The sequence below is a fragment of the Nymphaea colorata genome, chromosome 2 (genome assembly GCF_008831285.2).
Source record: "Nymphaea colorata isolate Beijing-Zhang1983 chromosome 2, ASM883128v2, whole genome shotgun sequence".
NCBI classification, from domain to species: Eukaryota; Viridiplantae; Streptophyta; class Magnoliopsida; order Nymphaeales; family Nymphaeaceae; genus Nymphaea; species Nymphaea colorata.
In genome coordinates, this window is record NC_045139.1 from 35,029,704 (window position 1) to 35,056,522 (window position 26,819).

Consider the following 26,819-nt stretch of genomic DNA (forward strand, 5'->3'; position numbering starts at 1 on the left):
GAGGTTGATGCAATTGAGGAGCAGTTGAACTCCGGTAGTGGGTTTTCTAGTACGTGTGGATCTTCTAATGGACTCAGTTGCCGTTGGGGGTTTGATTTTCCTATTGGAATGCTATCAAGTACTTTAGGTAAATTTTGTGACGAAGTAGGAGCATCAGTAGGTGGAGCGCTAGACTCGGATGGTGTCTCACTCAAATGAGTGTGTTGTAGTCAATTTTGACATGATTCTATAGAGGTGTTTGGATCAGATCTAGGTTTGGTCAATTGGACAAGACCATAGTCTCCTTCCTCATGAGTGCATGGCATATATAGGCAACACACTTTTGTTTTCATCTTCTTTTTTACTTTGAAAAGCAATGTTTATAAAAATGACGTCTCTGGTAGAAAAGGTTTTATGTGTTTCTAAATCATAGACTTTGTAAGGGTTTTGACTATTGGATAGCCAATAAAAACACATTTGCAAGGTCGAGATTGAAATTTATGTTTATATTGATTTGTATTAGTAGCGTAGCACAAACAACCAACAAACCGGACATGTTTAACAAATGTTTTTTTTTTTTTGGGAAAAGACTTTCAAATAGAGTTTCATTTTCGTAAAGTAAGAGGCAACAAACATAGTTTCTTGTTGGAGTCTAGATATAGAACTTTGAAATTATATCATTCCCTTAAATCTTCCCAAGTTCCTCAAGCACAGTGGCGGAGCCAGCGTTGGGCTGGCGTGGGCGCCTGCCCATGCCAGCCCATGATAGCTCCATGTGAAATGGAGCCTCACGACGGTGTTATGCCCATGTTGATGCTGGGTTGCCCATGCCAGAAATGGATCGGGTCCCAGCAGCGATGAGCGATCCAGCTCCACCAAAAACTCAAAACAATCGGCCCGTCCTTTATGCCCAAATTCACCGAAACTCAGAAAGGAAGGCCGAAGGGGAGAAGCGCCGAAGCCACGAAACGGCGAAGGGCAAGGCCGCAAGGGCCACCGGCCAATGCCCAAGGGCGGCAGCAGCCAGCAGCAGGCAGGGCGGCGGCGCCAGGTGTTTCTTCTTCTTTCTTCTTCTTCTTGAATGATTGAATCATTTGTTCTTCAAATGTGTTGGGTTTTTTTCATTTTCCCCCTTTTTTCAAGTTTCAACGTTTTTGCCTCATGCCTCTTGATCTGATTTTTGTACTAAAGAACAGAAGAAGCTCTTGGAAGAATCTGATTTTTGTGCTTTTTCCTCTTCTTCTTGAATCGTTTCTTCTTGGGTTTTCATTTCCCCTCCTCCCCCCCCCCCCTTTTTAAACGCGTTTGCCTCATTGCCTCATATTCTGGTGGATGGAGGAGTTTGACTTCTGTAATCTGTTTGTTCATGGTTGAATCTTGTGGGGTTTGAGGTCTTCTGGCTGCATCTTCATGTTATTGTTATATAACTTATATTCTGTCACGTTGTTGGAAAATATTGGCCATTCTTTTAGTTTTCCCTTCATGTTGAAAAATTTTGACCCACGTTGGGGTCTTTTTCCAAAAAATTAATCCTCGTGAGTCTCCTTTTTCCTGCTGATTTTCTGGTTGAAAGCTTTGTAAAATCTTTTGTTCTATGTCTAACACATAGGTGCTCCATCCTATCTTGTCAAAAAATCTTTTGAAGTTTCACTTTGGTAAAAATACTGTAATTTTAGCTTTTTCTTATAGAATGTGAGATTCATGAGCTACCAGAATCTGCAATTATTGTTCCTCATGTAGCATGCTTGTTAGAGGATAATTTTGGGGTATGCCTTAAGCACAATACAAACAGTTTCATATGCATCTCCATTTCAAACAGTTTGGTATGATTTGTTTGTCTTTTTAAAATAACATATATATATTTTAGTTTGAAATTTTTTTCACATACTACTGTCCCATAGCCAAAAAATTCTGGCTCCGCCACTGCTCAAGCAGTAGTTGCATAAGCAACACTGCTCACAATTTCCTTACTAATTGAATTCATAATCCATGAGGAGAATCATATTAGAACCTAAAGAGGGTGATCTAGATCGTCCTTCTTTGGTTCGGTGATAGAACCATCAATAAAGCCTAATTTATTTTTAGCCGAGAGAGCCATAATCATGGCCCTATTCCAAGTACCATAATTTTCTTCGTTGAGAAGTTGAGACACATGAACATTCTCAGGATTATCATAATGATGACGAATGTAGATGGGATTGAACATCACCAGCGAAATATTTGTTCCACCTCGAGCACGCGCAATAAAACTGACACTACAAGATCAAACGATATTCAGTGACGTTCAAAATGTGCCACTGAACATCTTTTGTGGGGCATAACAAATGCCACAAAAAACACCAATGAATGTCATGACACTATTCTTATTTTATGGCATGGTAACGAAACACCATACATGGACGCATTCTGTGGCGTTTCATTTGTGCCACTGAAGAATTTTCAGTGACGATGGATTTATGCCATAGTAGGCGTTTTTATATAAAGGGAAAGTCATAGGTATTGAACTACTATGGCATACTAAAAACTCCATAGAAAGACATTCAATGGCTATTAAAAAAATGTCAATGTTAACTTTTTGTGGCTAATTTCTTGCATCACTGATGATTCTTTAGTGCCCTTGAGAAAAATTGCTACTAAACATGTTTAATGGTGCATATATGTATGCCATTAATGACATTTTATGACAATTTGCAAACGCCACTAAAGGCTTACTAAAAGCAATATTAAAGATATTTAGTTCATAGTGCATAGAAAATCAAAATAAATACATTAAAAGTGGATATTTTTCCTGGCGATATAAAAATCAATGTCATTAAAATGAGATTTTGACAGATATAAATGTGTAAATACAATAAGAACAACAACATAGTGCATGTTTTTTTTTTTTCAATAACCGAAGGCTGAAGGCATACACGTTTACAACATTGGGCTAACTTGAAACTGGACAAACATTCATATGACAAAAAGATGGAAAATAAGAATAAATAGAAAAGCTTCTTGGCAAGATTTCCACGCACTTCTTGCCATGATCTTTGACAACGACCAGGCTTCATCATCATGGACAGTTTTGCTCCTCCCCCACCACAGTCGCCAACACACTACATGAAAGGATATGAGTCAACATTTTGAAAGCCATTTGTCCCTGATGCTCTTAAACTAGAATTCCGTAGCAACGAGTGAGCCACAATTCAATATAAATAAGAATAGAATTTAGCAAACTGAGAGGATGGGCTGCATTTGAAGACTCGAGAACCATGGCGGGTTTGCAAATTTGCTGGTTTTCTAAAGCAAGCGAGCTTTCCAGCTGTTTTGACTCAATTTGGTGGCACATACCTTGACCATTATTAGTGGACCCGGCTGGAGCTCATGATAGATCTGCCTGTGTACCAGGGAGCATGTTTGCATCGCTGTTCCGGCAGACTGAATGGACTGACGCGTTCCATTTAGTTTAAACGAATGCAAACGCCGGACAAGGAACTGGCAGAACAGAGACAGGGACTTGGGTATAAATTCTTTCTATGCTCTGCAAGTGCAAAGCTGTTGCACGCACACACACACACACCGTGAGGAAACTGCTTTCTACTATAACACAGTACACACACCCCCACCCCACATGGAATAATGAAAGGTTCTCGACTTAATGGCAATTGAATTCGAATTAGTACATCATCTTTCCATGTTACTGGATCAGAAGTTATAAGTTGCAACTACCTACCTCAGAGAGAGAGAGAGAGAGAGAAAGAGAGAGAGAGAGCGAACACAATTTTGACCCAGTTAGGAATCTGGATTCTGAAATTTTGCATTGGCAGATAAGCTTTGGAACTTTTTCGTGACATTTTGGTTTCCACACCACCTGACGAAACCAGTGCAATGATATCTTCTGGATTGTTTTATTTCCTCGCGACAAAACCTTTCTCAAATCCACACACACACTCACATACCATTTGCTCAAAGACTGATCAGTTGATCAGAATGAAAGTCCAACACTCTGCACTCTGCACACCAACTTCAGAAAGTTTCAGGGAGCGGTCTTCCTTGCAGGAATGCCTTGAAAAGCACGAGGGCCCTCTGTGGCTGTGAGAAAGGAGCTTCATGAGAAGCTCCTCTAATGGTGGCAAATGACAGCATATCCCCATAGATTTGTGTCCACCCACCAACCTGCCAAAAGAAGGAAAACGCCAGCTAGAGATATCAAGAATCCCACATTTGGAGCAGAAGACCACAACCCACTATAATTCTTTGTGCTTTTCCATTTTTTCCAGCATTATGCAGCAAACATATTGAGATCAGGAGAAACAGAACAAAAAATTTGCCAACTGGTTTTGGCGGTTCTGAGCTGAAGAGAAGTGGAAAGAACGCTATCCTCACGGAAAATCAACAGAGATGAGGAAGAAAAACAAAACAAAGATTTGCCAACTTGTCAATGCTGTAAATCAAAGAGACGCTTGTTACCTGTTTCCCTTCAAACCAGACTCTGTAAGGAACAGTTGTATTGAGTCCTAAACGAGCAGCTAATCTATGAACCAGAGTTCGGCTTCCCGTCAGAGGAATCACTGAATCCTGGTCTCCACTGCATCAAAATGAAGAAAGATAACAAGGTAAACAGTATGAGACAGCTGCCCGTCATTTTTTTCTTTTTTTTTTTAATCATTTTCTCAGAATCTTGTATGCCTAACACATATCTGGAAAATGACCATACCCACTGTGGTCCCTTGTTAGATACAGGGTTCCAGGCAGATAGTAAAGGTCCTAACCTTCTGCCTTTGTTGGAATAGTTACCCTCCCCAGAAGATGAAACCCGTGATTTGTCAACTGGTAGCGCCAGTACTTGACCATTGCACCAAGTAATGGCCCTTGCCCATTTACACTTATCTGAAGTAGAGCAACAGAATGTCAACAGAGAAAGATATTGTAAATGGAGGATAACCTGTAAACCAGGACTGGGATGCCAGACTTCACGATGGATCCAAGATGTGAGATAGTGGGGATCTCCAAATTAAGCCTGTTGTAATCCAGGACGCTGAAAGAAGTGCAAATTTTTAAAATTTAAAGCTAATTATGAAACAATAAAATAACTATATGTGTTTACCCGTTTCCAGAATCAAACTTCGTCTCGTCATCCCCGCAGGTATATAGCAAATTCATACTTGTTATGATGTTATCACTAGCACTTTTGGTCCTAGGCTTTTAGGGATACTGAAGCAGAAAAGAAATTTTCAATATTTTACATCCTCCCAAGCAAATGGCACTCACTGGGTACAAAACTTTTTACAAGACTTGAAGGATCATAAAAAGGAGTTTTTTTCGTCTGTTACTCTCATTTTGGTCTTTTCATGCTGAAAGAAGCAACAGTCTGGTCACTATTTTTGTGAAATTATGAAAAGAATCTCCCTTGCAGCTTTTGATGTGAAAATCAGGATGTTTACGATTACACTGGAAAGATCAATATCCAGTGCCCTGAATTAGAGGGGAAAATTAATGCAAAGATAAGAGAAAGAATCCCAACCTGCTGCACACTTCCCATTTGGAGACTCCTGCAAGTCGAGCATGTAGAGCACTCTGAACATCCTTCCTATTGAGATAGTTGACAGTTTCATCTTCAACACACACGTCTATCTTCTCTGTAATTTGCTGCAATGGTGAACGGCATCAATCACGATGAATACCAAAGTGAAGGGAAATCAAGGGTGGACAACTCAGTATCTCTGGCTCACCGTGGGCTTCAGAACTAGAGATTGCATCTGAAGAGATGAAATGCAGACGTCAAGAGTGACATCATACTTGTCCACAAATTTGCTCGTCTCCCTCCCCACTATGCTCATAACTCGCGAACAGATTGATGACACATTTCCCCTGTAATACTCGCTAACGTACCGGGAATAACTGCAGCTCTGTGAGAAAATTCTGTATGTAGGATCTGATATCAGTCCGTGAGACCAAAAGAACTCCGCCCTGGAGTTAAAGTCAGTATAGAACTCCAAAAGTGGATTGCCCAACTGCCAACAGAACCAAAAGAAGAAAGACCGACGCAGAAAATTCAGTATTAACCAAGTCCATTCGGCGTGTTACAGTACAGTATAAATGGAAGCTCTTTTCAAGTTTCTTTTTAGAGAAGGGAGAGTCCCTGTTTTGGCAACGGGCTAACAAGTGATTAGGAAGTCAATTATGACAAAAGCAAGCTCCACATTATCAAACTAAAGAATGCCTTCAGAATTTGAAACTCACAGCAATGCCTTTAAGGTTGAACACTTTCTGCTGCTTGTTCGTTCGAATCAGGAGCTTAGCTAGCTGAGGAATATAGTGGCCTGGCAAGAAATACCGAGCAAAGGGTAAGGACAGAAGGAAGAAAATTCACATCTTGAAGGCATTATTCCAATGTGGAGAGATGGCCTACCTGCATAGCTCTCTCCCGTAATAAAGAGTTCTCTGTTCTTGTACTCGGGGAACTTGATGAACCATCGTCGCAGAAATGCTAGATTGTCTCTTGCTGAAACCGAAAAAAAAAACACAATAATTTAGTCAAATGCACGAAATTTTAAATGATAAGATGAATCACTGGCCCAATTTCAGAGACTATCAAACCAACCAATTTCTACATCTATGCGTAAATATGCCTTCTGGTTTCATATTTTCTCATCCTCAGAAATAAAGATTCATATAATTTCCTCCTCCCCACGTATTTGAAAAAGCAAATGTTCTTGAAAATGGAGGTTGCTGTAGATAAGTGACATAGTTCTTGCCTGTTCTCTCATCATCCATGCCGTCATAGTCAGACATATTTCTTGAATATGAAAACCCAACTCCTGCTGGCATCTCCACATACAAGATGTTCGCCTCTGCAAAACGTAAACCAACCATATGCTAATCGAACGAAGAAATATCAAGAGAAGGTAAAAAAGAAATACCAAGCAATACCTGTGTTCCAACTGTACTCGTTTCTCACCAGAATGTTACCACTAGGCCTAAATGGACCATTCTCCGAGAAAGCTCCCACTCCCACAGACGAACACCCAGGCCCTGACCAGCACATAAAAGGGAAGGACAGCCACAAAAGAAATTCAGACCCAAATTGTGAAATCTAACAAGAATTCCAAGGCAAATGATGAAGATCAGACCTCCATTGAACCAGATGACAAGAGGCTTAGAGGAAGGGTCAGTTTCCGCCTCAACAAAGTAGTAAAACAGAGCTCTTTCGCTCTTCCTATCCACTGTAATATATCCAGCGAACTGCTGAAAATTTACTGGCGGTTGTCCCGGCAGTCGTGTCATTCTATCAGAGATTGCAGAAGAATAAACCTCTGCTGCAAAGCTCAGGTGCAACAGAAGAGTCGCAATGGCCATAGTTCTCCATGGTGTAGAACTCATTATTGGCATTGCGACTTGAGGAAGATGGCAGTCCTGTGTGTGTGTGTGTGTGTGTGTGTGAGAGAGAGAGGGGGTGAGGGGAGCGGAGAGAGTGGCAGCCGAAAACTGAAGTCGGACAGCTATTAAATAGGGGAAGTAGTTGAAGTCATTGTTCTTCTTTTTGAGAGAGAGGGGTGGCTGGAAAGTGAAATCTGTAGAGAGAAAAATGAAAGCTATAATAACCCGATAGGCAACTATTCTTGGTGATCTACTGTATTGCAATTTCTTGTGAGCGAGAGAAAGAAAGAGAGATGCATATGGGGGCAGTTAAAGAAGCAAAGACATTCCCTTTCTTCATATATTTAACTTCCATATAAGGATAATTATTTGGCAGCAAGATTTGTCACCTTCGGGACTGAGAAAGAGCCGTTAGAGAGAGAGAGAGAGAGAAAGAGAGGGAGAGCGAGATGGAAAACGACTCAGAATCAAGGATTTTGCAGGTTTGAAAAAGGGGAGGAGATGTCAAGAAAGTGGAGGCTTGAACTGTTCCCCCTCTCGCCTTTTGCTTAGTTTACCTCCCATCTCCCCATTTTTCAATCTCTCTTTTTCTGATTCACACTCTTCCTTCAAAAAATAAACAACAAGTCTCTGACGCATCACACATGATCCGGTGCCTTTTCCGAAGAAGTGCACTCTCCGTCTTTTCCCTAAATCACCTGCACGGTTGCAGCCAGCAAACACTTGCTATTGTTAATTAGGAAAAGGTAGAACAAAAAGTTGGTGGTGGTTCGGAAGCAAACCCTCTCCAATAATTCATTGTCCCAAACTTGTTGACTTCCTGATGACATTGGCTATAAGATTTACTGCTTAAGAAAGTTTGTATTTAAAAATTATTGAGATTAATGGCGTTGGTATCATGCCCTCACTACCTCAAACGCACTAAAAATAGATGGTGAGTAAGGAATTGTAAGGGCAGTCAAGTTTAATGAATTCTGATTGTCTTTTTTCGAACTTTACACACCAAAATCTTGGATGAATTGAAATGCCGCTTGCCCAAGTGTATAAAATTAGGCAGCCTGTTCTTAAAATTTCAAAATTGTGAGTTTGGTCCCTGCATAACTTTTGAAAAATAGGTATTGGCTCCGTGAAAAAGTTTCAAAAATTAATATTCTGTGTGACGTTACAATTTGGCCCTCCGCAGGCAAAATCCTGGCTTCGCCCTTCATTGAGCGCGACCCCGGCCCTGCATGAGATGGTCGTCGCAAAAAAATGCTGGTCTTCTTTGATCTTGGTTCAATAGTTGGTGTGAAATTTTTGGTAAATCGATTATCCATATTAATGTCATCACTTGTTAGCTAGACCAACAGCTGTGTGAATTACCACCGTATACATAACATTATCTCTTTTAATTAGTCCTTATTGCATGCATGGTTCTATACTTCATTTTCTTACCCTGCTTGATGTATCCTTTGGTTGTTGATCTTTCTCAAAGCAGCTTCGTTCTATACCGAGTTTCCAAATCTTCCTGAAAATCTATAATTCGATCCAAACAGCGATTTTCACAAAATTTTGCTTCTAAAACCATTTCCCGTTGTCTTTGGAATCATTAATTTAATTTGTGTCGGTGCATCTGCGATAAATTCAAGCAAAGTACCTAAATATGAAAGCAGAATCAGATCCTGTACTGTTTTCCTTGAAAACTTCACGTCTTTGCTAAAAATTCGATCAAGCGGAGTATATAGACGTTGCAGTCTCCACTTATTCCGTCTTCAGCTCCAAATCGTTCAGTTGGTGATCTGCAGACTGTTAGGTCACTGTTCGCTCCATCAAAAAAACGGTACATTTCACTGCCAACTTCAAGGTAATGATGCAGGAACCAGAGATCATGAACACCATCTTCAGAATCCGATGAAGATGCTCTGCTCTTGGTGATGATATATTGGTCTGCTTAAGACACTCAGCCTTTCAGTGAGTACCCATGTAACCAAATGCATCATTTGTGTGAAAATTGTACGTGTGGAAGGCAAACTGAGACGCTTGCGGCCATTGTCAATGATTAGGTATCGAAAGTAAGTTCAAAACTTGCAACCCTGAAGACGCCATGAAAATGGTACTGACGCTGCCGCTGCTAGAGTATTGCCTGCAAGCACCACCCGAGTCAGAACACGATATAGCTTTTGCTTTTGTGAAAAATGTGTAGAAATGAGTTTTCAGTCATCTTCTGATGCTACCAAGTTGTGAATCTTTTGAGAAAACAGCTAATGGAAGATTTTGGTAGTCAAAGAATCAACTGCTGACAGATTACACTGAAAAAAAAAAAAAAAGCCTCTTGTTTTCTCAGATCAATGAATTGACTCATCATCACACGAGGTTTCACGGAATGGAATTTTATGGTCTTCAGGATTCTGATTCCACACAGAGAGACAGTCCACTAACAATTTTATGCGAATTGTTTTCTTCTTATCCATATTGTCATTCTATTTTTTTCATGTTTTATAATATTGTTGTTTATGAACGATTTGCTTTTTTTTTTCAATAAGAGAAAACAATAAACAAGTTCAGAGAGGAAAGCAAGCTTGTTGAAAATTCTTGTACCTGTATCTAAATTGAAGTTAAATGTATAGAGCGTGAACATGAGAATCGGATTACTCACCGAGAAAACATTATATATATATTCTCTAAAAAACCCGAATCACCATTCAATTTTTTTATATCTGAAGATTGAAAATAAGTGAATAACCTTATATATTCAACGAGTTTATAATGGTGAGTTCCAAAATACTCACTCCGAAAGAGAAAGATCTTCGTTGAATCAAATGGGCTGTTAAAAAAAAAGAAGAACCCTCCATCCTTTCATCATTCACTAGTTTGTAGTTACAATGTTGGTCAGTTCCTCAGAAAGCATGCTCTGCAGACTGCAAAGTTGAGGAAAACAAAAAGAATGGGTTGGGCTGCAGAAGGCATTTCAGAGAAAAGTTCACTACTCCTTTCCCTTTTCTTTTTCTTTTTTTTTTTTCCACCCTCCATTATTTCTGAATTCCGTGGCCCTTCTTCGTTGGGAACCTGACACCAACATGTAGACGTTGTGAATAAAATTGAACGCGACACCAAGTGATAATATAATGTATTCAGCATATATATAATATATTCAATACGAAAAGCCATGGCGAAAACGACCGTTACCCTCTGAAATATTAAAAGCCATGCATGGAAGGTTTGGTATATACTCTACCACTTGTAGGAATTTCTATCTGAATCCAATCTCAATCTGACTTTTAAATTCTGAATCGGACTTCTAAACATACAAACTAATCTGGACAAGATTATGATATCTTAACAACAAGACTTCAAAGTTTATGGATATTGGATATGTAATATTTATTTGAACCTAAATTTTAATTTGTTCAGATGCTAACACTGAACGATTGGATGTTATTTTTGAATTCTGAAATATGATCTGATTCCTAATTTGATGTTCAAATTTTCTCATATCTGGCTTTTTCGCAAAAATTCGGTCATATAAAGTATTTGAATCCAATCCATTGAGTGCAAGCTTTGGCTGGGGCTCAATTGTCACCAAGTAGCTCGCTTGTTTTTGCAAAATCATTTGATGTGGATCCGTATCCATCGGTTGTGGACCAAGACATGCTGGTGTGTTGGCATATCTTCTTTTTTAAAGATGATACGAGATCATTGAGAATCTCAGATCCACAAATTGACCATCCATCCATCTCATGAAACCTCAAATATGATGCTTTGGGCATAAACTGAGGATCTCAAATTCTCTTTGTTACTTAGTGGTAAAATCAGGTATTTGTTTACATTGTGGGCCCTACGAAAAAGAGATCTTAGATCAGATTCAGATTTCAAACACACCCTAATTTGATATGGATGTTATGATATGATTGATATATATATATATATATATCAGTAGTGGAGCTTGGTGTGGGCTACTGCCCACCCTAGTCAACACCAATCCTTGAAAACCTTTATTACGAAGGAGTTGGATTTAGGTCCAGCCAAATGTCACACCCACACCAAACTCATGTTGATGCCCTATAAGTATGAAACCCAACTTAGAGTTGTGCCCCTTTGATAAAATTTTCTGGCTCTGCCGCTGATATATATTGTGAAACTCACTTCCAATATTATATATTATTGATAATGTTAGCCACTGGGTTAGCAATGGGGAGTTTGGTTAAGATCAATAATTAAATGGGTTGGTTAGGGCTGTATCAAAATTTAAGTTTAATTTTGACATATATATATATATATATGTGTGATGGAATATAGAAATTGAAGCAACGTGAACTACTATGAGTGATTACCTGATCAACTCAATTAATTTTTCAAAAAGCATCTCCATTTTGGATGTAAAATCCGGGTCTAGAGCACCATGAACTCAATCGTTTTTCGAATTTTTTTTAATCAATTTCAACTTTTTTTTTATATTTTATCATTTAAGGCATTTTCATTGTTGAATTACCCCAAGAAATGGAACGCCGTTTATAAATTTTAAAATAACGAAAAGACATGTCGATACCCACGCTAATGATCGAACGCACGGAAAAAATCATCTCTCGTCAATCAAATCGCCCAAGCTGCCACACCGAATGGGTCGTATATTTTTAATAAATTATTTACTAAAATAACAAATCAAAATGCGTACATAAAAGTTAATTAAAAATATAATAATATTTTTAATATAATTAGAATCTGACGCACGCCACTTTTTAATACAAAATTCTTAAGGTAAGGAGGTAAAAATATTTTGAGTGAGATAAGTCTCGTCACTTTCTTATCAAGGAAGTTAAATACTACACGAGAAACGTTCCCTAGGAAAGTGATGCAACAAGAGAGAGTACTTTCCCGCGACTGTAGGGAGTCACGTCCAAAAGCCACCGAAAATCTCCCAAGAAATTCCCAACTTTGGTGATTGATTGCCATCCTCTTTTCATGGGACATCACGTAAGAGAATGTGATTCCCATAGATGAGGACAATCTTTAGAAATTGCTCAATTAAAATTAGTTGGGGTCTTTCCGTGGGAATTAAAATGACAACACAAAACAAATTTTTTTCCCACTAATGATCAGGCGTGAAATGATGGCACTGTTTATGACTATCCTTCACCCTTGGATAAGCCTGGGTACAGAGTTGAGTGGCCCTAGAGTACCTACTACTTAGCTTGACTTGAGCTCGAGCTTAGAGAAAAGAAACCTAGACTGGCTTGATAATTTATCGGGCCGACCCGGGTCGGTCTGATAAACTCAGGTGGGCTCGATAATGAGTTTTTAAAATTTTTTTTATTAATTGAAAATACATTTTTATTATTTTCACCAACACCATTTTTGGTGTTATTAGGGATTTCTCATGAGTACTTTTTATCATTTTAATCTCCTAACACATGATCTCTTGTTATGACTTATGAGCCATAACATGCTCCGCCAATGCTATGACCACTTAGGAAGTGAGGCATCACAGGTTGAAATTTTTTGCAACATGAAACAATGCAAGGAGAATTAAATCTTTGTTTTTAACCGAATACATAAACCCAATGGGAGGAATTAACCGGCAAAAAATTTAATCCCAATTGGCCGATTGGAACAAAACATTGCGCATTACTGTTTAGAATAAAGACAAAAATATTAAAATATCATGAAAATATATAGTATGCTAAATCTCAAATTCACTATGTAGTAGCACCAATGGAGCTTCTATTAACCATATGACAATCTTCATAAAAAATTCTCGTGACAATATTCACTTCTATCAATCCAAACAATTCTACCAGTTGATTTTTTTTTTTCCAATTCAATGCTCCACTCTTTTGTGGAAGCTGGTTTAAATATTAGGGAGGGAAGATGGGGTGAAACCTGAGTAAAAACCTTTCTTCAAAATTTCACTTTTGCCATGATTTGAACTAAATTTTTGAAATTTCAAGACAAAATGTTCTCAAACCTATTTTTTTTATTTTCTACCTCTATATAAGTTTCGAAGCTCAATCTAAAACTTTAAATTTACATGATGAACTTGAATGAACTTATGTCCAGTTAGATGTGGCAGCTCCACAAAATCTGGGATATTGCTTCCAAGATCAATTGAAATTTGTTAACTATGTATTAAGTGCTTATAAAAAAAAAACTTTTTTGGTTCTAGTGGTGGAGTCAAGGAAGGGCTTGGACTCTGGCCTCACCTCAATTTTTTTTCAAAAAAAAAATTATAGTGAAATTTTAGAAAATTTCACTTGTTTTATATAAAAATTTTTGGAAAATGATATTTGACTCTAATTAAAAACTTTAATTTGTTCTTTCTGGTGAAGAAGTTACGGTTCCACCCCTACTCCGGCATGGGATCAAACCAATGTGAACAGAAAAAAGGTCAAAAAAAAAAAAAAAGACGGACAGTAATTTTCAGGTGGAAAAAAGAGGAAGCCAGAGAGGTGCGAGGGGAAATGATGATAGAAAGAAAAGGACCATCTCTGCGCCAAATCTTTTCCAGGGAAGACTGAGAAAACGCCAAACGCGGCTCTGAGAAACCTAACGACAAAATCGGCGGTCCTTTTTGTCTCTGCTCTTGCAGCCGCGCCTCGAGATTCTTCAAAGCCCCCCAAGCCAAATTACGGTTCTGTCTCTACAGCTGGACCCGGCAGGCAGTTCACGGGTCCACGCCTCGTCGCCCGTGCGACTTCCACCCGCCAGCAATACGGCGTGGTCAGAGCTCAAAAGGAACCCCGCCAGGCTTCCGATCCGAGTCGGAAAATGTGAAACGGATCGTGGGTCGACAAAAAAAACTGACCAAAGTTATTAATAAAATTTACTCCCCAATAAGTAAGCCAAATAACCTAAGGGAACCGGATTTTTCAGTATATGAGCAACCGTTTAGCAAGGCTTCTATGGATCGGTTTTATATCTGATTCGTATCGTGATTTCCGATACGTTAAGAGTGGGCGAGACTGACAGGGGAAGGGCACGAGAGAGAGAAGACTGTCCGACATTCTCTGTTTGAATCTGTACCTAAGCTGGCCCACTTGCACGCGCGGGCCCCACCGCGACCGAACCACGTTATCATTACCCTTTAAATATATATTTATATAGTTTGGCTGCCAGATAGAATCGTACGCCTTCTCTTCCTTTTCCCCATCTTTATTTTCATTTTTCTTATTCCTTAAATTTAAGAGGGCACGTAGGCGTGCTGGTTCGGGCCGTTGCGCCGACCCCCGTGCGCTTCTCCACTCGCCTGAATAATGATAAAAATAAATAATCGAAATAACAAGGGCTAGCTAGCGTGATAAAAGTAATAGGAAAATTGATATAATTGTTGACGCTGTTGTATTATTATAGACACGCAGTTGTAAGGAAAAGATCTCTTAATGTGATCCAGCAATGTTGTTAATATGTTGAATATATTATACCCTTACTGTTATTTTAAATTTTAAATGGCACTTACATATAAAAAAAGTCAAAGAAAATGAAGTATAAATTTTATGAACTAGTGCAGACACAGTTGCCCAATAGCTACAACGTCTCTACACGAGGCTCATCATCGAATCAACTTAAGAGAACATGTGTAGAACAGTGTCATAAATAACATGTCTTTGTGAAAAAAAAATGTAATAAATTAAATTACCACTTAAAACTCAAAAAATACATTTTTTTAAAAGAACGTTAAAAACGAATGAACATGTTTTTAACACATTTTTTTGTGTTTTTTTTAATTTTTTTAATTTTTATTTGTTGTAAATCTTCTTATCTATTGATGTTTGTACTATTAGTTTCTTACTTTTTTTTTTTTTTTTACTTTTTTGAAATTTTAAAAACTTATTGTATTTTTTAAGATCGTCATATTATACTCGACAAAAAACATCATCTTTTAAAACTCTAAAACTTTATTTGTGACCATGGTTTATAAGAAGTTGTAACAACTCTTTTAAAAATGATCGAAGAGTTGCGCTTATTACAAAAGGTTGAAATCTAACAGTTCTCATTTCGGTGTAAGCTCTAAGGTAAAAAGCCCCTTACCTTAACCCATTTATTTTATTGATAAAAAAAATAAAGGAACCTTTAAAAAAAACACACACACACACACAAAACAAACAAAATTGGGTCATCAGCAAGGGCCAATGGGGCAAGAGCACCGCAATCTTTGCAAAAAAGGTGGTAATCCTGACATAAGTTCCATTGATCTCATTCAAAGTCAATTAGAACATAAGTTTGGATGACCAAAACTTGCATCTCCAATCAGGCATAGTGTTTAACAATTATATGTGATTAAGAGCCAAGAAATTTTTATGATGAGAGTTGAATTATAGTTTTAAATTTTTCACACAAATTAAAATATCGTTTTTTAATTTTTTATATACAATACAAGAAATTTCATAAAATTTTCTTTCAAATTATAAAGTTTTTTTTTTTTAAGAGGAATCAAAACCCCTTCTAACTCTACCTCACCTCTGCGTGCCTGCATGCAACTGCCCACATCTAGCTCACAAATTGTTCAAATAAAATCAATAGGTCGCCGGTCGTCATAACCAGATAAAATTATAAAATTATATGTGATTAGAGTCAAGAATTTTTTTTATGAGAGGGTTGGATCACAACTTTAAATTTTGGACATGAACCAAAATATCATTTTTAAATTTTTTTATATATAAAAAATTTTAAAATTTTATCTATAAAATTAATAAAAGTTTTCTTTTTGAGATGCTACAACCTCTATTGACTCTGCCTCTACGTGCGCGCATGCAGCTGCCCGCATCCAGCTCACAAATTGTTCAAATAAAATCAATGGGTCGCCGGTTGTCACAACTAGATAAAATTATATGTCATTAGACTCAAGAATAATTTTCATATGAAAGGGTCGAACTATACTTTTAAATTTTGGACATAAAGTTTATCTATGAAATTAATAAAAGTTTTCTTTTTGAGAAGGAGCCAGAACAGAAACCTTGTTGACTCTCTGCATAATTGTCCAAATAAGATGAATGGGTCGCCGGTTTTCACACCGCGTGTTGACAAAAAAGGAGTGCCCCACTTTTTCCTGCACAAGGCGTGGGAGGAGGGGTGAGGTTCGGCCGTATAGGCCACTGCTCCACGATCCATCCAAGCACCCGGGTTTGGATCCACACCCGAATATGGATCGGGTTACATATTGGGACGCGCGGAGGAGGTTCGGGTCGTACAGTCGACTGGTCCACGATCCATCCTAGAACCGGGGTTTGGATCCACACAGGAACATGGATCGGGTTGTATTGTGGGACGCGCGGATGAGGTTCGGGCCGTACAGTTGACTGCTCCACGACCCATCCAAGCACCGGAGTTTGGATCCACACAGGAATGCGGATCGGGTCGTATCCTACCCGTTGTTTGTCGCGTCGGGCTTTGTCCAAACCCGGGGAGGAATATCTTATATCAAGGAGAAACCACACGTCTTCTGGGGCGGGGCGTCCTGCTCCCTCGGTGGGGCCCACTGTTACCGTCTTTCCTTTTCCATCCTTTAAGTTGAACCAGCGGTGGACCCCACGGGTGCGGTGGTAATCCCTGTCAAGCAGATTTTGGGTCCGTGAGCCGCAGATACGGAGACATTTCGACAAAGATTTTCTTTTGTTTTTATGAAGAAAAAAAACACCTTAAAAATACTTACAACCATTTGATGTTGCTGAGAGGCCTAAGTTTTGTGCCATTAATCAAAATAATAGTTGGCCGTTAGATCAGGTTTGTTGCTAACTTGAACTCACATTAATATGATAAGAAGATCAAAATAACTTTAATAACGACAAACTATAAGTTCATTAGTTTGTATTAGCGTTCTTAAATAACCCAGTTTCTATGTTAGTATTTAACATGTTGTGTGATATATTTTACTAATGTTAGAAACTTCTTCAAGGAACACCCAATTATGAACCATTTTACAACCTCTCTAGAAAACCGTAGAAAAACTTGAGTGCCTTTATACATGTGAAAATTTTAGGTGGGTTTTTTATTATTGCCAGTTCTTTTCAGAAAAGTATGAAGAAGGCAAGATAAAAATAGGTTCGTATGGTAGATCAAAGTTGCTTGTATCCTCATTCTCTGTGATAAAACGCAATTTATTTGCAGTTTTGCTTTCAATGCAACCAGCGCTCACTGTCGATTTCATGTCCAATAACCTCTGAATCGATATAAAAATTACGTTTAATTAAATTTTCATTGTATAAACAATATTGTTTCAGAACTAATAAGCGTTAAGGGCGGACTAGGTCACCTGATACTTTGTTCTTTCAGATGTAAAAATGAAGAACATGATCGTTTCTTGTTCCTCCTTTCCAAATTCACACACTCGAGATCATGTTGAACAAATATTTCTGTTAGTGATAGCTTGTCAGATCAATCTTTAGAAAATAATAATCTTCCTCAATCACGGTTTTCTGCTGGTATATCATAAAGCACCAATATTTTACAGACTTTGTAGCATTTTTTCCATGGGTATTGCAATGACATGGTATAATTTCTTCTTTTTGGTTCACGTACAAAAGAAAATGATGCACACTAAACGCCCACAGCCTCTGAATCCTATATATATATATATATATATATATATCTGCTGTATCCTTTTTCCCTCAGCTTGGTCCCGGAATGATGTCATTTTGTTGTCTTCTCTGTAGGGGCAGTGATGATATGTTCAGATTCTGTTCACATTTCCAAATGTTGCCCATTCTTCTTTTCACCAGCGTTCTTCTCCTTCGGGTATTCGTTTTGCTGCTTGCTAGCAACTATGGCTTCTGCAGTGAACGCCAACCATCTTAAATTCAATTCCATGTGCCTTCTGGAATCCTACTACACCATTAAAAGCTGCAATAATGGAGACGACACGGCCTGAGAGATGAAAGAACCAAGCGGCCAGGGTGACTATCTATGTGAAGCAAATCTCCATTCTTCATCATCCCAATACATTCATACTCATCTTTGTCAAACGATCGCTCTCTCTTAGGGATCTTTACGTACATACAGTAAACTCTTAGCGCATGCACACTGTGAAATTTGACTTGGGCATCTAGTCCATGTCTTTTTAAGCGCAAAACGGTAGGTTTTTACTAACAAAGTTAATTATAATATAAGCTTAAAGATCTTTTCTATTATCACCAGGTCTTAACTTAGGTGTTATTTGAAAATTTTCCTTGTGATATTATTGTTATTGTCGTTTAAATTTAATTATTATGGATCACTTGATTTCATTTGAACTTTCACATGTAAAATTGAACTCTAGGAGTTTAGAAACAAGCCAGTTTGGACAGAGGGGTTGACGACCAAGAGAAAATAAGGTGCTAAAAGTTGATGGCGATGCTTCGTTGAGCCCATACTTTCTGGTCCTGAAATGAATACGCTTGAGCAAACACAAAAGCTAGCCAAACACAAACTTCTTTGAGCATAGAAACAAAAGGAAAAGAAAAGCTTAAAGAAGTTAAAAGAGGCCAGGAGGAAGCAGAAGCAAGAAGTCAAGCACCACCTCTCTTACTCTGTCTCTCTCTCTCTCTCGTTCTGTGCAGCAGAAAAAGGAAGAAATAGAAAGAAGAAGGAGCCAAAAAGCTCATGCATGTCATTATTAACCCCATTTGGTGGAAGCCCATGCATCCACATCTGTTTGGTGCTTTGCAGCAATAAAATTTCAGTAGATTCACGGGCGGTTGTCTTAGTGCTTACCCACGCTTCAGTGCCAAATGCCCCTAAAGTAATGGACAATTGCTGTGCTTCCTACCCCAATTCTGCCACCTATCTTTGCCGCCGAGTCAAAGATAGGTGGCGGGGCCGGCCGCCAGAAATCCGGCCCTCAGAAAAAGAAACGTTGCTTTCCTTCTCCTTTTTGTTTAAACATATTTGGAACCATATGAAAGTGCGGGTAGGCGTTTTCTAACCAGTTCGAAGAAAATTTAAGGCCTCAACAGTGTTGCAGAAACCAGGATCTGTAGACTTAAATCGAGGCAGTGGCAAATTGATTCGATTCATCAGCAGATACAAGAGAAGCATGTTTCGTAATACACTTTTTTTTAAGTTAATTTAACTATTTTTAATTTTTCTCATTTCCTATATATATATATAGATCAAGTATACTAATACTTTTTGTTGATTCATAACTAATTCAGCTGAATTGTTGAAGCCAGTTGATGAACAACAGTGTAGCCGGTTTGATTCAATTTGAAATCATCTTTTTTTGCAACACTGACACAACTTTTTGAAACAGTTTCGCAACTAGTCGTTCAGAGGTAGTTTAACAGCATAACAACTTTTGAGTATCCCATGAATATACTTTAAAGATTATGGTAAATTTATTTGACACTAATCTATTATTTCATGAACTTGCTTCAATTTTTGGGGGTCAGGGACACTCACAAATGTCTTGTTGTCAAACTACCCTTTAAGTTTACATGAGGTGTTAATGGCCCTTTATTTTCATTGTTGGAGGGAAAGGAGGGATAAATACAACTACCAACAAAGATATTTTCTTTTCCTTTCTTTCAAAATTCATGGCACCTCTTGCCATCCAAAGAATGTTTCCTAAAAAGTTACCTGAAAGCAAATAATAAGGGGGAAAGAGTTCCACCAGGGAGTGAGCCTATTTTAATCGATCGAGTTACTATCTAAATAGACTCTTTGGGGGCTGTTTGGCAATGAGAATAGTTTGTACTCTAACTAGAAACTGAATCATGAAACATTTTTTTAAGGTGATCTATGAATTTACTTAAAAAAAATTAAGGCAAATTCATTAAATATCACAGTATTTTATGAACCTCTTTTAATTTTTGGAATAGATTCATGAAAACTGTTATTATTACAAAGAAGATCCATTAAAGGTCGGGATGAGTCCTCTAGTCCCACTCCCACCTTTACCAAAAGATTCATTAAAGGTCGGTATGGGATAATGGAGTAGGCCTATGGTGCCACTGGGGATTCATGGTTCTAAGTTTCATGAGTGTCACTCATACTAAATATATGCTCCCCATAATTTTTTTGGGGCTCACCACTGCTGGATGGCCGGTTGTTCCGCCGCCCCTAGTGCTGGTTTCACATTCAGCCCAATTTCAGGCAGTTATTTGATGAAAGACTCTCCTGACCAAATGGCTCAAACTTCAACCCTGCTTAGTACTTTGTACTACTTGAGCCAACTTAAGTTGAGGCCCTTGTGAACGAAGCTGCTGTGCCAGCGTGGTCTCGGCCAATCTCAGTTAGGTACCTGACTTCTCGGCGAGTATCCGGCCGGCCCGATGTTTACCGGCAAGGATGAGGCAAACAAAGCCATGACAAACAAGCAATAACAAAGAGGAAGAAAAGTAACAGGAATGTGCACCTAAAGATGGACTGCCGGGGGTGAGGACAAAAGGGCAAAAGGGAAGATAAGTGGAAGACGATATGATCGGACATAATTTCTTAATGCCATGAGAATATTCTATAGGGATACAAAAGCTGCATCACATCATGAGAAAGAATATTATATTATGTCGCATAATTTTCACAAATACATATACTTCCATATTATCTTTTTTCTGCATTTTACAACCACAGTGGGAGTTCTAGATCGCACTTGTTCCCTAAGGATAAGCTTATACACAGGGAAAATATATGACATTTAAGGGACAAGTCAGATCATGAACACATGATCCTGTTTGGAGGTCACGTCAAATCATGAAATTTACCTAATTAAATCTCTGGAGATACGGATCCAAGAATTTAAATTGTTGGCAGCAGGAGTGTGTGGACCTACAGACCCAGCAGTAGGGCCAAGAAGAAAGAACAACAGTGTCTCTCGAGTGCATTGAGGCGACTGCCATTATTCATGGTCCCTCTGGCACCCATCCATCCTCCTGCCTATCAAACTCAGCTCCGCCATGGATTTGCAGAACTGTGAGGACAATAGTACGGTTCTGCAGCGTGCACATGCCTGAGAGACCAATGAACTTGACGAAATTAAGATCTTTCAACAAGTACCAGGAGAAAGATGTGTCTGCATTCTGAAGAACCAGCTGCCATTCTTTCCCAGATTTACATTTTTACAATATTTATTGAGTTGGTCGTAGTTAAAATAGTTTAAGACATTGTCAAGAACGATTCAAGAGAGTGTGGATCTAATTGTTGGTTAGTTATTAGTTCTCTGCAGTGATTAATTGCACTTCTCGTTTGTACAAGTCGTAGCAGTCTGTGAAAGGACTGTGGCATGATTATGTTGTCAAGGGAAGGAATCGAAAAGGAACTCATTCAAGTTCTTCTGCAGCACATTCAATCTGAGCTTCCATTTTCACCATGATACCTATGTCCAGGTTCAAGGCCAATAGTCTCATCAATAAATATCAGCCCCAAGGTGCTTAACATACCTGATCAGGTTGATGGGCCAGTGAAAGTCTGGATTTCGATTCCCATGGGAGGTACTTGTCTAGACTGCAAATATATACTTTAGCTAATAAGTATTCTATTTCCCGCCCGCGTGTAGAAGCAGATGGGCTTTTCTAATGGTAAACAAGTTTTCTACCCAAAGAAAAAAAACTTTATACTTCACAGAATAGCTGCAGAAGTACTTCAAGAAGGGCGACCTGATCTTCTTTCTTTGTGAGGGGTTTGTTCCTCTCTTTCTTTCGTTTTTGGCTGGTTGAGGCCAATAAGATTGGTTAATTTAGCAGCATACCAACCATGATGAAGCTTTTAACAAGCCAAATATGATCTTACAAAATAAAGTGTTATATGATAACCGCATTGGATGTAAAACAGTTTCATGAATTCTAGTGCACCTTGCTCTCACTTTATATCAGTAACCTAGACGACCAGGCTGGTCATGATCAGCTTTCTAGGGTGTCCAATCTTCAGAAAGTACCGGCGTGTAACCTTCTTTTCATTTAAGTACCAACTTGGCACAGGACAAACAGGCAGTCGTTGGGGACAGAGTCAATTGCTAATAACTCCTGCTGGACTGTTCATTCCAGGTAAGCCAATTGATCCACAATAAATTCATGATCATTGCTGCTTAGTGGAGTCCATATCAAGAGTGATGTTGAAATGCGCAGAAGAATGTAGAATGATGCATCCTTCGTACCAATGTTCACAGAAAAAGAATAATTGCAGAGAAACTGGACCGCCATTTTTTTTCTCTTCGCCATGACACAGTGACCAACTTATCTTAAAGCAAGATGGCAACGAAAACGAGCTATTATGCAATGTCCTAACTCGTATAATATTCGCCTGCTGCCAAGAGGTACAGGCTCTGACTCTGCTTCTGCACAAGATTGGAGAGATTTTTGGGGAGAGGACTTTCCCTTGCCTTTAGACACAAGGCAGCAGGTTCTTCCTTTCCTTTCTATATTCAAAGTGGCATGAAGTTTTTTGAAAAGTTAATGGCTGTCAGGAGATCTTACAAAGAGAATTTAAGTCTTACAACCAGTAATCTTCCCGTACCAAAGTTTTCCTTCAAGTGGGAGAGAATTAGATTTTGTTTACTGAACACGTTGTATTGGTTGTAATACAAGCAGCCAACAAGCTGAAAGGTAATGGAAGAAGAAAATTGGACAAAATGTTCAATGCTTTTCGTAGACTACTTGATGTTTGGTTGAAATGTAAGCAACCGTCATAAGAACAAAGGGGAAAAGGCTAAAAAGCAAAAGTGTCCCCTGGTTTTCAGCTTCTGACAATGCACACACGGCTAGTTTAAAAAATGGCCTACTTTAGGACTTAAATGGGCTGAGAGGCACGGTCAGGGACAGGGTCCATTTGATAGAGTGGGTCTGAGCGGGTCCCGGAACCAAAAGGTTGCATTGATGTAAAGGGGAACCAATTGATAATTAACTCCAACTGGGACCAGCTCATAGGTATGAATCGGTCACTAAAAGATCTTTGAACCGCGGTCTCGTGGGTCAAAGTGCAACATTAATGATGTGGGCCTTGGGCTGGGCTCAATCAAACGCCTCCTGGAATGGAGCCCAGCAACTCTAAGCAGGGATAAGGGGGTGGTCCACGTGGGCTGGAATTGGTCTCATAATTGGGATGCTTGGATCCTTAAGCTCTTGAATGCAACGGGAAGAACAAGCCGAGTAAGGGGAATGGTGACTCGGTTATCAAAAGACATTTAGTTCTTTGCTCTTTGATGAAGGTTGTCCATTTTATTATGATGAACTAATACTAGATGACTAGAATGTCTATTATTTTTTTCTTCTTATGACTCGAATGTCTATTATTTTTTTCCTCTTATTTTTTTATCAATCGTCCATCAGATTGGCTGGGAGCTGAGTGATTCTAGATAGTCAAATTTACAATTCAATTTTACTATATATATATATATATATATATATATATATATATATATATATATATATATATATATATGGGAGCTGAGTGATTCTAGATAGTCAAATTTACAATTCAAATTTTACTATATATATATATATATACACGGCGTAGCCACATTGTAGGTGGTGTGGGAAACACATTGTGCCTGGTGTGGGCAGTTGCCCTTCTTAAAAGTTTTTTATTTTTAAATAGAGAAATCTTAAATATTTATTTTTACTATTATTATTATTATTATTATATATATATATATAATATATATATATAAGTGTCAAACTAGATTTGAGTTTGTTTAAACAAGTGTCCCTCCAGCTAATTTTTCTGGCTCTGCCACTATACACACACAATTGACTTATCGTCTTCAACAAGTTGGTGATGTTATCTGCGGGTCCCTTGAATGCTGTTTCTTTGCTTCATGAATGCCTGGTGACTTAAAAACATGAATATTGCCTTGTATTATTCTGGTAATTTAAAATGTTTTCATTAAATTTACATGTATATTATATATATATATATATATATATATATATATACATAAAATGTGCTGATGGTAATAGTTGGCAACGTCTGCCAAAATATTTCCAAAAAACCGAAGCCCAGCGAAGCAACATGATATTTTAAATGTATTCTAGAAATTCTTTAATTGTGACATTAACTGTTCTAACAAAATCAAGTTTATACATGCATGTTATGTCCTCTTCAATTGGTCAACTTTTGTGTTACATCTGTTGGTGAATCCATAACTAAAAGAATGCAGTAAGTTGTAGGGCTTAATAGGATAATAAGAGAGTAGATATATTACAAAAACAGCTTTGCATATGTGTGGGCACTTAGGCCTCCGATGCCCTTTGGCCACATAATGTGGGGCTATTATAACACTTAGGTCCCACCCAGCATAGTAAAAAACAAGAGAGACGCTCCAAAATAGCTTTTTTCTTACTTTCCATGGGCATATTACAAGCAACTCATGCACCCACATTACAAGAAATGGAACGTTCATATTTATAACCCATTTGTAAACTCTTCTATAATGGTGAGCCCCTTGTCTTATGTTTACCTCAGCCCTACTCTAAAACAAAGGCACACTTTTGAGTGAGCGGGAAGAGACACCACTGCTCGAAAGAGAGATCGAAACCCCCTTCATTCTCCTTGCCTATAGGGTCTAGAGCTGTGTCGGGACCAGATAAACTTACGGTTACTCCCTTTAACTTGGAAGTAGCACCTGCAACCCTTAATAATCCAAAGAATAGCACCCACAGAAATTAAACTGATGAACAAGCTCTCACCGCCCCCCCAGCTGGACCAGCTATGCTACGCCCTTCGAGCAACAAAAGGACACTTTCAACATTCGCATGCACAATGAACTATGACAATGACCTTTTGGTTACCCCACTAAATACTTATACATCATTTCACAATGTTGAGCTCCCTCCTAATCCTCTACTTTCGAAAAAGGTGACTGGTAATAATGCTATAATAATCACCCCAATAAGTAAAGAGAGTAACCAATGAAGTATTACCACATACACATGCACACTTCTATTCTTTTGTAGGTAGTAGGATGAAATATTCCTCTTGCTCACCAGAAACTAAAAAACCAAAAACGTATAAAGAGTTAGTGTCGAACAAACGACGAGTACCAGCAGCCACTAGACCATGATTCCCAAAGTCCTATTGTCGAGAATACAATCGTTGAAAGCAAATCAATTTCACACTTCAAGGTCTTGCAGAACGAATGCACATTCGGTGGTGCAGAGGGAGGTGGCGACGGTTCTACTTCCACCACTTTTACATCCCAGCATCCCAAAAACAAGGAAATCAAACCTACTTTGCCCCGATATATAAATTACTGCTTAAAAGTTACAAATGTGGATATTTTGACAGGACAATACAAGAAAAAGTATCCCAAATCAAAAATTGAATCAACACATCTATAAACTTTTCTAAGAAATGAAAAACCGACTCAGGTGTCGGTGCAGGGAATATCGCAGATATTTCTTTGTTAAGGGTTCATAGCATTGAACTTTGTATTGCAAATTAATTCTGAACGAGTGCTAATTCGTATAAAAGCTATCATAGAAGCCCAGTGAACATAACCTTGGCGTTGCTTTAAAAGGTTTTGCTCTGAATGATTATGCAAACATTTACTACTCTCATGCTATGCCTACTTACATAGTCCAAAATACTACTACAAAATGTTACAAATTGCAGTAAAAAAATTGTATAAATAGGGAGATATGGCAGAATATCTTTACACTCTTGCCATTGTTTTGAAGCCGTCTTCCTATTGTAAATAACAATCGATTTGGATTGGATATCCAACTGAACCGTTCCAAAAAATAGGATATAGAAAATAATAATAATAATATCCGATTAAGGAATCAGATTTAAGAAACGATCTGATCGGATTTGGAATTGGATAAATGTCTGATCACATTCCGATTCAGATCGAATTTAGTTTTAAACAAATATCCTATGTCACCGCGGTACGTGAGGGTCGCGTATCCGTACCAGTATGCCGGTATGGCAAAACGGGTAGGGTGGTACGTGATGGTACATTGGATCTGGATTCAGGTCGAAATCAGATCTGAACCACGAACCTTTGACGCCCGACCCTCATCTCCTTCCTCCCTCTCGACTTTGTCTTCCGCCTGGTGTTTGGGCAGATAGAGATGGTCGGCGGCGGCGACGAATGGTGAATCCCTAACATCAGAGCAGTGTCCCTTGTTAATAGGCCGAAATTCCCTGCCGTTCTTTCATTTTCCTCTTTTTGGTTGCTATTTCATTTTCCTCTTTTTCTGCAAATGGTGGTTGTTGTGAGGAATTATGCTTATCGTCTTTTTTCTTTGCCGTTTGACCATTATATTGATTGTTTCAGTCTATATTGGTGAATATGAAGAACCATTTGTCCTCAAAGCAAAGTCAAATTTGCGGATGCTATTTCCATTTCTCTTGCATCTAAATAATGTGATGACATCATTTGTTTTTCTTAAAATTTACAAATTTTTTAATTAAAAAATTAATATTATCACATGAAAAAAATAACGTACCCGTATCATGATTTGCAAAATCACCGTACTCGTACTCGTTTTTTCGTACCCGTACCAGTATTCGTACCTGAACCGCGGTGACATAGCAAATATCCTTTACCCAATTCTCTTACAATTTAAAAATCGGCCAGATTCGGTTCAAAATTCATA

At 38.4% G+C, this 26,819-nt stretch overlaps 1 protein-coding gene across 1 annotated transcript; it reads right to left on the bottom strand.

Moving 5' to 3' along the window:
- Positions 1-3,595: 3,595 nt before the first annotated feature.
- Positions 3,596-7,896, bottom strand: LOC116249220 (serine carboxypeptidase-like 45). The gene is made up of 10 exons (XM_031622426.2): positions 7,095-7,896; positions 6,895-6,996; positions 6,720-6,815; positions 6,374-6,466; positions 6,205-6,284; positions 5,694-5,975; positions 5,486-5,610; positions 4,907-4,999; positions 4,432-4,549; positions 3,596-4,137 (listed from the first exon to the last, which is right to left on the bottom strand). The coding sequence occupies exons 1-10, from the start codon at positions 7,351-7,353 to the stop codon at positions 3,988-3,990; spliced, it is 1,398 nt and encodes a 465-aa protein (XP_031478286.1). The 5' UTR covers positions 7,354-7,896; the 3' UTR covers positions 3,596-3,987.
- Between the last annotated feature and the right edge of the window lie 18,923 nt (positions 7,897-26,819).

Bases quoted from the DNA above. Each gene is read 5' to 3' on its own strand.
- LOC116249220 (XM_031622426.2), bottom strand. From the start codon at position 7,353: ATGCCAATAATGAGTTCTACACCATGGAGAACTATGGCCATTGCGACT. The intron at 5,000-5,485 runs GTTGGGATTCTT...CACTTCTTTCAG, and splicing joins AAATGGGAAGTGTGCAGCAG to CGTCCTGGATTACAACAGGC. The intron at 4,550-4,906 runs GTTATCCTCCAT...ATTTTGATGCAG, and splicing joins ATCCCAGTCCTGGTTTACAG to TGGAGACCAGGATTCAGTGA.